We start from the raw sequence: 13,868 nt of genomic DNA, 5'->3' as shown, positions 1-13,868 counted from the left end.
TTCCCTGGGAGCCCGTTACCATACAGGGCATTGGGAGGACTTGGGCTTCATGCTAAGTGAGGTAGAAAGCGCTGATCAGAGGAGGGATGCAGTCCACCTTATGTCTGAGCACGGTCATGCTGGCTGCCATGTTGACAGTGGGTGGAAAGGGAGCACGTGTGGAAACAAGGAGCCAGGTCAGGAAGCCCTTGCAGTAACCCACAGGAGAGGCTGTGACATCGGGTCCAAAGGTGTGACAGCGAAGGTGGTGAGACCTGGTCAAGCTCTGATCATATTTTAACATGTGTTGGCAAATTGGATGTGTGTGAGGTGTATGAGAGATAATGAGAAAGGGGGATGAGAAAGAAAGAGGGATTAAGGATTATTCAGTCTTCATGTTCGGAGAAGGCGATGGCACCCCACTCCAGTACTCTTGCCTGGAAAATCTCATGGATAGAGGAGCCTGGTAGGCTGCAGTCCATGGGGTCGCTAAGAGTCGGACACGACTGAGCAACTTCACTTTCCCTTTTCACTTTCATGCATTGGAGAAGGAAATGGCAACCCACTCCAGTGTTCTTGCCTGGAGAATCCCAGGGACGGCGGAGGCTGGTGGGCTGCCGTCTATGGGGTCGCACAGAGTCGGACACGACTGAAGCGACTTAGCAGCAGCAGCAGCAGCAGCAGTCTTCATGTTAGGTTAAGCAATTGACCACATGAGGCTGGAGCTCAGAGAAGCTCTGGGTTGGAGATTTAAGTGTGAGATTTACCAGCGAACTCTTATATCTTTGCCATGAGACAAATGTAATCACCATGTAAATTTAGGGGCAGCCTTTTTAACATTTTTAGAGATAAGGAAAAGGAAACTTAATGGAAGTGCCAGGGTATTGAGGATGAACCTGATAAGTGGTGTCCTGGAAGGAAAGTAAAGAAAGTCATTTAAAAAGGAAGCAATGATCAACTGTGTCCTAAAATCAAACCAGAGACATGACTTTGAATTTAGCACTGTAGAGATTGTTTTTGATCTTGATAAGAGTGGTTTCAGTGAAAGAGAGGGGTGAGAGCTTGGCTGGAGTGGCCTCAGGAAAAGAATGGGAGGGTAGAGATTGGAGACTGTTCTGTGGACAACTTTCAAATTTTGCTTTAGATGGAAAGTGAGAAATAGGGTGGTATCTGTAGGGGTGAGTTTGGAAAAGGCTGTTTTGTTTTTTCGATGGGAAAGTTAATGGCATATTTGTAGACTGACCTTCTTGTGTGTATCTGGGGATTAGATGCCTAAATGCTGAGAGAGATCTGTAGGGATGGGAGTTTTGATTGGAAGTCAAGTCTGTTTCAGCATATCATTCTGGACCATGGGGTCTTAGGGAAATGTCAGTGCTGTGCAGGATGACATGAGAACACTGGCATCACAGAAGGAGAGCAGACGGGGCACCAGAAGATGGATAGAGCAGCAGAAGAGGAAGGCCTCCAAATTAAATATTGCCTATTTGCATTTTGCGTAAAGTTTAGATTATTGCAGTCTCTGTAGAGTTGGTGAGAAAATCTTCCACATGCCACAGAAATTTAGTCTAAATGGAATCTTTACAGAATTGTTTTTAATAAAAATATAAATCACCTTTTAATGTTCAAGTCATCTCTGTGGGAAGAGTCATTTTGAATGGGTTCAGTGGTGGACAAAGGCCTTTTTCATGAACTGGACAATTTGAAGGTCAGTCTGCCTCTGTTTAGGGACTAGAACAGTGGTTTACGGTAATTAACATATCTCTGTAACACTGTTACCAGGAACTGGGTCACCAGTAATGTAGGTGTTCTGATGAATCAAGCAATCCAGCTAACAAAGACCTACAACATAGAGTTTAAATTGATTATCAATGTGGAAGCAAGTCTAAGACTGGGTGTATTGTAGCTGTTGAGATGAAGACTGAATGGAGGGTCTCTTATCACCCAGCACCTGTGGTGCCAGTGGCTTTGTGTGGATGCCACAGATTTAGGAACTGATTCTCTTCTTTCCAGGAGGAGAGACTTTATTTCATCCATTCATACAGACATCCAGAGGAGGTTCTGCAGAGATAATTCCTGTCAATCATGGGATTGGGAGACAGACAAAGCAATTAATTAATCAGAGAGTTGATGAGAGTTGGGGAGCCTCCAGGTCTCACTGTCATCATCTTTGAGAAAGCCATGTATTGCCTGTATCTCAAAAGAGTAGAATACACATTCTTCAGGGCATAGCATCATCCTGGACAAACTGCAAATATTTCATAGTGCAGCCTCTCTTTTTACAGCTTTTGTTTCAGAAAGTGCTTACAGTATGTTCTGAATTGGTGGAATGGCCCCTAGTACAAATGACTGTCACTTTGGGAAACAAAATCTCTTATCTGTGGTCCCACTAGGCAAACAGGTATAGAATTGTTAATATGTATGCTGTGACCTAATGTAGATATAATAATAATATGGAAAACAGTGAAGAAGCTTAAGGAGAGATGGTTATTTAAGAGACATAGATATTGATTTATTTATGAGTTATCAATTTTAAGCTTCTGGATTACACTACTGATTGGTATTCTATGTCTCTTTTCCCTATCATTTCAGGTGCATAGGATACGCTAAGACTTAAGAATGTAGCAAGCAGAAAAACTTACGCAAAACTGTTTGTAGTACCAGTAAAATAAGCCACTTTGCCTTGTTGATTAATATATTAAAATAAATATAACAAGTATGTGATAGAATTCACCAACATGCAAAAATTGAAATCATGTCACCAAAATAGTGATGAAATAGCACTTCTATCACAGTTTAAAAGTTGGTTCTATTTTTCTTTTCAGGATTAAAAGAGTTAAACTCTTCATTTTGGACAGATGATTAGAAAGATATAGTTCTCCTGATTATTTTTATACTAGAATAATCTTTCATTATTAATCCATTTAAGTCTTATCTCAAATCGGTTCATCAGTGCTACCAATTAAAAATAGAAAATGTATGTGCTCAATTTCAAGAATTAAAAATAATGCCTTGGGAGTAGCATTTTTTTCCTGTGGTGAGAGGATTGTTGGGTTTTCCAATTAAAGAAGTCTCCATACTGGAAATGAGTAGTCAATTATGAAAATTATTTTTGAATAGCCAATTTGCATATCCCTAATTGTATTCATTTCTTTTGAAAGACTGAACTTGAATTTATGATGTTTTGATTGTTTAACCCTGCACTGGTGTTATTAATACTATAACTAAGCCAACAAGATTCCCTTATGAATGGGGCTTTGAATGCCTTACCTGAAAAATGTTTGAATGATAAGTAGGTTTGTTTTATTTAATGAATGAAAATATCTAAAGATTTACTAGCAGTTTTCTAGATTTGCATTTTGTAGACTGCCTTTTATTGGATTGACAGTAACTTCCCTGAGCCATCTACTGCACTCACATTTGGACTTTTCCACATCAGCTTTGGACTTTTCCACTTTTCCAGTGAGAGACATTGGAAGTTTCTATCATGATGCTGTTTGCTGGCCAAAAATGTAGATTCATTCAGGGCTGTCTTTGCCATTTATACAGCAATGTTTGCACAATTACTTGATTATTGAATGTTGCCCATATTTTAAAACAAATGACTTGACTGACAATTAAATGTTTTTAAAGTAATGATGAGACACCTAGTTCTTCTGTGAAATAAATGTGAGATGAAGGTTGGAATAAATAAAGTCCTGACGTTTAGTTTTATTGGACTTAAGCCAGTCAACACGGAGTTAGTCATAAAGGAAAAGACCAAAATTACAGGCATGAATACAAATGGGCAAACTACGTGTACAAGATATGCACAGATTGTGTATAAATATACACGTGTATGTATGACTCTGCTTATTATGGTTGTGTCTAAAAGGACAATTAGCAGTTTTATCATGTCTTTAGCTCTATCATGTCTACCCTGTTGTTCACATTCTGCATATTCAGCTTTCGTGGTTGACAATACTCTTAAAAGAAAGAGATGCTGATGTCCTGTTAGGCACATTAGAAAAGAAAGTGAGGAGGGGAGTGGGCCATTTCATTCCTTCCAGAAGGTTAGCCAAAAGTGGATCTCTATTCCAGGAATATACAAACAAACTGTTAATTGTTTCCTGACTGTGACCCCTTCAGACATAATATTGAATTAAGATTTGTGATACAGTAACATTGAAGTTTTCAGTTTTAAGAGGTCTTTTATTTAAAAAAAAAAAAAAGGCAAATAAAGATCACAACGAGCTAGATAGTATCCATGTGATATGCATGTCCTACAAAGTAATTAGTGTTACTGGATTTGTTTGTAGCTGATTGCTGTGTTTGACGAACAAGAACCACTCCACAAGATTGAGAGCCCCAGTGGAAACCCCACAGGCCGGCAGAGCCCAGATGCTTTTGAGACGGAAGTGGCTGCACAACTGGCTGCATTTAAACCAGTCGGTGGGGAAATTGAAGTAACCCCTTCTGCTCTGAAATTAGGTAGGTGTATTTTTTAAGTCATCTGGTTGAAATAGATCATCTTGCTGTCTATGAGTTGCTTCCACTTTATGACTGACCCTGTTAATGTTTGCCTTTAAACCTGGACTGTCTTTCTCTAAATTATTTTTCACATAGATCTTTGCAGCTGCTGATGCTCAGACAATGGATGCAGTTTCTTCTTGAACTGCAGGTGAATCTGAATCACATATCCTTGAACTGACAGGGGAGGAGTTAGACTGTAAACGAGGAGCTTCGTCTATAGCATATGTGTGCTATGTGTACTCAGTTGCTCAGTCATGTCCGGCTCTTTGTGACCTCATGGACTGTAGCCCCCCAGGCTCCTCTGTCCAAGGGATTCTCTAGGCATGAATACTGGAGTGGGTTGCCATGCCCTCCTCCAGGGGTGCTTTCCAACCCAGTGATCAAACCAAGGTCTCCTGCATTTCAGGGAGATTCTTTACCATCTGAGCCAACAGGGAAACCCATAGCATGTGAGGACCACTTAAATGTTTATAAAAGTCCCTGAAAAAAAGGCAGTGGCACCCCACTCCAGTACTCTTGCCTGGAAAATCCCATGGACGGAGGAGCCTGGTAGGCTCCAGTCCATGGGGTCGCTAAGAGTCGGGCACGAATGAGCGACTTCACTTTCACTTTTCATTTTCCTGCACTGGAGAAGGAAATGGCAACCCACTCCAGTGTTCTTGCCTGGAGAATCCCAGGGACAGAGGAGGCTAGTGGGCTGCTGTCTATGGGGTCACACAGAGTTGGACACGACTGAAGTGACTTAGCAGCAGCAGCAGCAGAAAAAAAGTCACTTGGAAAAAAAACTAAGCGTTATCAAGGATTCCAGGCTAGAGATAAAAGATCACTTCCTGTTTTAGCCACTTCTCCACCAACTGTGTATCTCAAGATTTGAGGAGAAACATTTTGAAGTTAGTTTTTTATTTCTGTCCTACTGATTTATTCCAGGTAAGTGATTCTGTTCAGAATGCTCATTTGTTGCATTTGTTTTGAAGGTGTTGGTAGAAAGAGAAAATAAACATTCTTCTAAAATTTTAGTGAATTTCCGACTCCAAGATAAATAATGTCAATTTTGGTAATATCTCTTAAAGATAATTTTAGGTCAGGTTAAACCATAAAGTTTTGAAAATCCACTAATATTGTGTTACTTAAAACTAGTTTTTATTCGTATTGAATGTATGCATCCATTTTGAGGACACTCTAAGCACCATTTATAGGTTAATTCTCAAGCTAGAACAGAGGTTGTTTTTATGCAAAACATATGCCTAAAATTGTAAAGACTGTGCATATTATAATTTTTGCCATTTGAAACAAAGTATATTGTAAAGTTTATTTTACATGCCAGGATACTGAGTATCTATATATTTTGTACTGATTTTCTGGAAAGCATCTATAGTACCTGTTTTAAAATAAACCAAGTGGAAATGAATGACCTGTCATCTTCATAATTTCCCTCTATGTTTTGGAAATCAAGCTAGCAGAGCAGTTCTGCTGGACCGCAGACATTGAAGGGCTTAGTGGCAGCCTCTTTTCGTCTGGAGCGAGGTTTGTGGCAATAGCAACCTCACAGCCCTATCATTCATTTGCATAATGGATGCCTTTTTATCCATTATGCAAATAGTATGGGAGGAAAATTAGGCAATAAGGGAAGACGAAAGGAGAAAACTGCTCTTGCTTGTTTTAATATACTATTTATAAGCAAGCTCTGTGGTCTTCAAAAGTCTCAATCTCAGAGTACTACCTGTGCCTGAGAATTTGTTTTTTCACCTTTCTCTTATGAGCTTTCTCAGGTTAAAAAAAAAAAAAAAAAGGTTATTTTTCTTTAGCTTTTTCAGCTTCTTTTATTGAACCATCTGAGCAATACAATGTTCAATGTAGAAAGAAAAGCAAGTTGAAATTCCATATCTTTGAAAGTGGACTTTCCGCTTCTTCAATACTCATTTTGGATCAGACACAAAGAATAATATATATTCAGTGGTAATTATATTCTAGGCACAGACCTCAAGGCAGTGCACCAAGTATTCTAAACCCTGTACTCCCGGCAACTTATTAGAGCCTCACGATACTCAGTTGGGTTCTATTATCTCCCTTATTTAAGAGATGAGGAAACAGGCATTGAGCAGTTACGTGACTCCTCCAAGTCACACAGCTGTTAGGTGGCGAACTTAGCATTTGAACCCTTGCTGGTTCCAGGTCAGGAATAATTGTGCTGTGCTGTCTTTCATATGCTATTTGTAAAAGAATATATTGATATAATCTTCCTTTGAGTCATTTTGTGAATATACACCAAATCCTGAAAATGCTTTACCCCTTGGCGTCAAATCCTGTTTCACTTAGTGTCATAGATGAAATGGTGAAATTGGCCAGCCTTCACTATTGGGTGGTCAGTGTTGCCTTCCAGCCATTCAGTCTGAAACGGTGGAGATCGCTGCTGTTTCTCCTTTTTCTTATCATCCACACTTTCCTTAGCCTTCATGTCCAGGAGCATTGAAGCAGACCAGAGCTTTCACACTGATCTGCAGTAGGCTCATGATATTGCAGAGGCCTCAGACTGACCTCTTTCTCTACCACACCTGCTTTCCCCAATCCCTGCCTCTCCAGAGTGCCCTTCCCAAGTCACAAATCTGATTAGATAACTCCTCTGCTTAAACAACTTCCAGCAGGTTCCCACTGTGAGAAGGACCGTGTCCAAACTGGTTAGTGAGCTGATACAGATGGTCCCTTGGAATCAGATGGAGAAATCTGGGCAGGGATGAATGACGAAGAAATCATCCCTTGTCTACTCTCATGGTTCTCTCAGACTCTGCACTTTACATTTCTAGAATTTTAAAAGCAAAGAAAAAAAAAAGATCATTGTGTTTCTCAGATAGAGAAATAAAAGACAGAAAGCAAAGCCACCAGCTTTGGTATCTGCCCATTCTGTTTCCCTTCACTGTCCTCAGGGTAGGGTGTGGTTATGGCTTGGGTACAGAGAGATGGGAGCTCTACTTGGGAGCAGATGCAGGGTCCATGGGTAGCTCTTCTGAGAGGTGGCCTGGTTGTACTGCCAGGCCCACCCTGAGACCTTGTTTAGAAGACGAATTGGGCAGGGAGGGAGGGCTGTAGTCAGAGGAGGGGGAGCAAGTGTGTTTTAAGTATTCGTCATCACAGAAGGCAAATAAAATGCCAAACCCCAGCCCATCCTCTCTGCTTCCTACTCACTTCTCAGAGGCTACTGGAACTGGTTCTACTTCTCATGGGACTCCTTGGTCCAGACTGGTACAACGGACGTAGGGCTGATTCTCCCTAGTTTTCTCACTCTTGAGATCCATTCTTGACAATAGGGAATTTAACCATGACTGGTTCACATGCTTTTGCTTACTTAAAGAGACACAGTTTAACAGATTTTGGGAATCAATACAGTCTTCTCTTTATTGGTGATTGTTAATCACCAGTAGTGTAGGTTTTACTGATATTGAAATAAAAATGTACTCAACATTCAGTATAATTTTTATATCTCTTTTGAATACAAGTTCATCATCAACAGTATCCTACTAAAGATTCACAACCTTCCTCACATACGTGCAGACAGTGGTTGGCCATACCTTTGTTTTCTTTATCTCCCAAGATGAAATAACGTATACACAGAACATGCAGAAAGTTCATTTTGGGGGACTCATACAGATCCAGCCCCTCATTTTCTGCCCACTTTTATTACTGGCTGCTGTTCCACAGTCACTTTGACCTACAGCTCCCAGAAGCCACTTCCTGTTGCTGTTTTTAGTCACTGTCGTGTCTGACTCTTTCACAAACCCGTGGACTGTAGCCCACCAGGCTCCTCTGTCCATGGGATTTCGCAGACAAGAATACTGCAATGGGTTGCCATTTCCTCCTCCAGGGTTCTTCCCAACCCAGGGATCAAACCCATGTCCCCTGTGTTTCCTGCATTGGCAGGTGGATTCTTTACCATTGAGTCACTTGGGAAACTCCACATCTTGCCATTCACTGCTTGCTACTTTCTTTCAAACTTCTGTTTTGTAGTTAGAATTTCCTTCCTTGGCTCTCACTCTTTTTCCTCTTTCCAACTTGGTGAAATTGTATGCACTTTTAAACTCAATTTCAACTATGACCTTGTTTGTGAAACCTCATCCAAATCTTCAAGACAGTATGGTAAGTGTGCCATAAATCTAGTTGTTAATTCTTCAACAAGGGATGCAAAGATGAATAAACTTTCTACTGACCGAAAGGAATTCATAGTATTGCACCCTAAGTAAGCTAATAGGGAACATGTTAAAATTTTTAGTTTGTAAGACAAATGTTAGATCAAGTGGGCAACCACATGATTCCAACTTCATTCATCTAAGTTATTTAATACCATTTATTTTCTAATGGGTTTTCTAATGTAATGCTAAATGACTAACTTCTGACTCAGCCCTACCTAGCAAATCTTTCTAGCACTTCAAGACTTTAATGTTTCTGAAGTTGACCAGTGCATTTTACTGTGTAGACTAGAGATTGCTAACCTTAGAGTCTATTTAATAAAAGGGAATGTCAAACAAACACTGGATAGAATAGCAAAGAATCATATCCACAGGGTCCTTTAGACTTTAGAATCATCTAGTTTAGGAATTTTCCAAGTCTTATATGCAGAACCCTACGGTACTTAACACACTTTGGAATTTCAGCAGACATTTGATTCTAGTTAATAACATTTATTGGGCATTTAAGTTCTGGATGCTCTTCTAATTTATTCACATTCACTCTTTGAACACATATGATTGGTTATGCTAACAGGGCAGAAAGGGATGCAGAGGGCTGTTGAGTAGGCAATAGAGAATTCTAATACCACTTAGAAGTCTTACAGCAAAGAAACCTACCTTCACTCAAAAGAATTGTAGCACCTTTTAAAGCAGCTTTTGTGAAAAGCTGGTCTTCTAATAGACAATTCTATAGAATTTCATAATAGCACTTTACTATACAATTAGCATTATTTTACAAACGACCAAGTGAAAGCTTAGAGAGATTGATGTGTGCTCTGATGTCAAATAACTAGTTGGTTAAAAGAGTAAAATTGGAACCCATAATACATTTCTTGGCTTTCAGCTCCATTACATTTTTTTAGATTAATTTTGTAGGTTTCAATTATCTGATTATTTTCAAACTAAATGAAATACAATAACACCTTATGTCCTTTTTGAAATGAGATAGAGTATAAATTACTAAATAGATACTGTGAATAGCTGTAAATAAAAAGGCTAATAAGGTAGTAAAGACTAGAAAATTAAGATGAAGGAAATTACTTGTAAAACCTTCTGTGTCAGAAATGAATTTTCTCCTGTTTCTTCACTCCATGTGTGTTCTCACACATGTGCGTGCATGTGCATATGTGTGTATATTTGAGGGGGGGAAATTGCACTAAAACAAATATGCTAATATTTGGAACACCTGGGTACTATTTCCCCAGATTGTGGATACTTTTGTAATTTTTGACATTTCATGTATTTTCATGTAGAACCATATGTAAATAAGACAAATTATTGAGGACACTTAACTTGATGTTTGGAAGAGTAAGAGTTTTAGCCTTTCAGCTACTAATCCTTAGGCTGACTTTATGATCAGTGGTAACTGACCTTCCGCTGTTCCCCAAAAGACCTCATGAGGCTGTAGCCCAAGGTTGACCCAATTTTTGTCCCTTGAAAACCAGTGTTAGGGAGTCAGTCCCAGACTACAGTATTTGATCTTTGTGTCCAGACAAGTCATTTATCGCATTTTTCCAAACCAAGAATAAACCAGGGCTCATTTGATATTCTATAGACATGAATATTCTGGGCTGAGACCACGCGGGTTACTTCTTTATGTGTCACTGCCGGAGCTCCCTGGGCCATAGTTTTCTCATCTATAAAATAGGCCTTTCTTTCTCTAATGAGCTATGACCATCCCAAAAGAGTTTCATTAATTCCAAGCTGAATTTGAATCTGACTCCATGCCCCTGTCAGTTTCCATCCTATGGCCTCAGTTAATTGGGCTTCCCTGGTGGCTCATTATTTTGGAACTTTTGGTAACGTTTCTTAGTATTCTTGACTGAAATTTGCAGTAAGCTTCCATGGGAAAATCTCTCTGTAGTTGTAATCATTTTAGTAATGCAATTTAAACAGTGTATCGGGATAAAAAGTACTTTAAACTTTGTTGTTGCCACTCTTGTGATCTACATTACCCAGATATAAAGCAACCTGATTAAAATTTGGAGTTGCAATGAGTATTAGCTTTATTCTCCTCTTGTACATTAAACTTTGAAGATGAGATACTTTCTATTTGAAAGTGCTTCTTGCTTTCAGACTTGAAAGCTGAAAGGTACCTCAGATGCTTTATTGTTTCCATGTGTGTTTGTGCTTCAAAACCGAAATGAAAATTACGATTGTATGTTTGTTATGATAGAATTATTTTAAAAACATTGAGTTCTCTCTTTGCTTTCAGTAGTTCCCAGATAATATGGCATAGCCATAGATTAGGTTGGAAATTGTGGCCATTTTCTATCTGATTTTGACTAATTTACTGCATAAGGGAAACATATGGGATCATTTGTATGATTTTTTAAAGAAACCAAATCCTTTTATGGCACTGATCTTCAGGAAAAAAATAAAGGAGGAAGTTTATTCCTTTAATGAGACTGCAGTGTTTAAGTAGCTGCTGTGTCCATAATGTGAGTTTAAGTATTGGCATCTGATCCTAGACAAACACAGTCACACCACACACATAGCAGAATGAAAGCTCAGGGCTGGGCCATGCTTCTGCCCAAGCCTTTGAATTCTGACTGCAAAGCACCCAAGTCTGTGAGCGTTCCTTGTTACTGGGAGCTCTCTGCTATGGGTGATGAAACCCCAAGTTGGAATGACCAGGGAACTGAGGTTATTTGCTTGGATGAATCCATAAGTCATCATTTGGTCACTGAGTTTCATCCTATTTGTATCCTGTTGGGGCTGATTATTCAAAAGTTAACAGCTATAGAATAGCTTTCTTTTCTCTTCTTTTGTCTTCCCTGGGAGCTGGGTATTTTTTTCTCATGTAGGCTTAGATGAATGATGTTGTAATTAGCTATGGTAACCTTGCCAGGCTATCATCAATCAGTCATAGCCATGTAGTCTAGAAAGCGTGTGCATGCTTTTCTGCTATTACAGTAACTAAATCAGGACTAAGGAGGTCACACTGTTCTAACTGTTTCTGGCACCGTTATTCTTTTGCTGCTGTTTTGGATTTTATTATAGTTTGGTTTCAGAGTAGGTGAAAAGTTGCTGGAGAAGGAGGTGGTACTGGGAAAGTCAAGTTAAACACTGGATATATATATTTTTTTATTGTAATACTCTGGAACGGGCCTGAGGTATTTGGTTAAATGAAAGAATTAAATCAGTATCTAAAGACAAGCAGCTGCTATCAAATATTAAACAGTAATTACTACACAGGAATAATTTGTTAGTGAAGTACAAATGTGAATGATAGTTGAAATATGAAGTTTTCACTATGCCTAGCATTGCATTCTGAGTAACAGCAGATGAATGGTCTATGTGAACATACTTCATAGATGAGCAATCAGTTCATAGCATTTTGCAAAAATAGCATATGAGTTTTGCTTAAAGATATTCTATATTCTTATGAAAGTTTTAAGTGAGTCATTATTTATTGAATTATTAAATGTTAAGCAATGAAAAATTTAAAAAATCATTATCCTAATAGAACTACTTTTATTTTTCTCAATTTTCTATCCAATTCATCTTTTAATTTTACTCTTTTTTTCACCTGCTCAGTTCTCCTTCTGTCTCTTTTCTTTAATTTTGTGTGCTATGTCTAATGGCTAAATTCAGTACCTAAATTGGTAGTACGTTGGCTGTACTCTAATAAAAACATGTTAAAGGGAATTTGCATTTAGCCATTTATCCCCAAAATGTAAGACAGTACATAAAAACCAAGCTCTCCTTCCTGTTCTTTTCCAACTGTATTTTCTAAGTTGATTATATGACCTCAAAAAAACAAACAAACAAAACAAATCCCACTGAGTTCACCATCTCCCCTTTGGCCTCTTGCTGATGCTGGGCCCACACTGAGACAGTCTGCAGATCCCCTCGTAAACAAACGGAATGAAAGGTCACCTTCCTACTGCTCACTTGATATTAGACCCCTGGGTTTTCAAGCCTGTTTTGCAGATTGCTTTTAATAGTAAGCCCAGTGAAACTCTGTTTGCAGAGGCCTAGGCCCTGACTAGTGAAAATATTTTCAGCCATGCTGTCATACTCACCTTGTAGTTCCCTGGACCACTGATAAAGTAATTTTTGGTTTGGCCTTATAATAAAAGAAAGAAAACTCTCCTCCTCCTCCTGCTTCCCAACACACAAATCCATAGTCTTTTTTTTTCCCCCTTCCCCAACCCTTGCTACAACTCCCATCTACCTTTCTTAAAACCACTTCTCAACTCTCTGCTATTCAGGTGCTCTGGGACAGTCAACAGGGCCAAGAAGAATGACCCTCATTCTCTCAATATAACTGCTGTGTTTTAGAGCCTAGTTGGGTTTCACATGTCTGTCACAGAATGCTTTCTAATTATTCATCTGTATTAAGAATTTCTGAACAATGTGGCTCAGATATTTACAAATAGAAATCTTTGTGACCATAAAATAGATTACATTTCTCATACATTTCTAATCACACTTAAGCAAATTATTTATAATAACCCTGCTGATTTTCTTTTGCAGTTAGAAATTAAAGAATCTTGCTAACCATTTAAAACATGGTAAAGCTTTTTTTGCACCAACAATTTTAATATATGGTTTAGAGTTTGGGACTTTTCCTCTGTGTGTGAGTAAGCGTGTGTATGCACACCCGCTCACATGCACTTTTTTTCCCCTCTTTCCGCCCAGATGGACGGGGCGAGAGGGGGGGAACCCACTAATTTAATTATTTACAGAAGATCCATCTTAAGGACAAGTCACTCAGAGTTGGACACGCTTTCATGACTGGCTCAGGATTTTCTCATTTGCTTTATCTGATAAAGACATATGATGAATTACAACCCAATATACACACATTTGCTTATTTCCTTGCTCTATACCCATTCTGAAATTTTACTAAGATCTTGATTTGGCCCGATGAAAGTAGGAAATACTGAAACAGCTTGATCTGTTCATTCTCACATCCCAAGGTGATAAGGAAAGGTGACAGCCTTTGCTTAGTAATTGCCTTAAGAAAAGCTATCTCTCTTGTGTTTACCCTTTTTTTAATGTTTACTAGATAAAATAAGACAACCTCCCAGATATTGCCACCCCACCCTGTCAGTTTATCATTGAAACCATGCATCCATCATGTGGTACACACCAAATGGTACTCATTTTGTTTGTTCATAAGCTTAATGAGAAAATCTTGATAGCTATCAGAAA

General features: G+C 38.9%; 1 protein-coding gene across 2 annotated transcripts in view; it reads left to right on the top strand.

The window, feature by feature from the left end:
* The window catches only part of PARD3B (par-3 family cell polarity regulator beta), a 1,161,921-nt gene that overhangs the window by 443,244 nt on the left and 704,809 nt on the right, over nt 1–13,868 (top strand). For both annotated transcript variants that reach the window (XM_018060563.1, XM_018060570.1), the window contains exon 3: nt 4,275–4,446. In XM_018060563.1, the coding sequence (XP_017916052.1) occupies nt 4,275–4,446 (172 nt within the window). The remainder of the gene's footprint in view (nt 1–4,274; nt 4,447–13,868) is intronic.

This window comes from Capra hircus, chromosome 2, assembly GCF_001704415.2.
Source record: "Capra hircus breed San Clemente chromosome 2, ASM170441v1, whole genome shotgun sequence".
Lineage (NCBI taxonomy): Eukaryota > Metazoa > Chordata > Mammalia > Artiodactyla > Bovidae > Capra > Capra hircus.
This window is presented reverse-complemented; position numbering and strand designations above follow the sequence as displayed.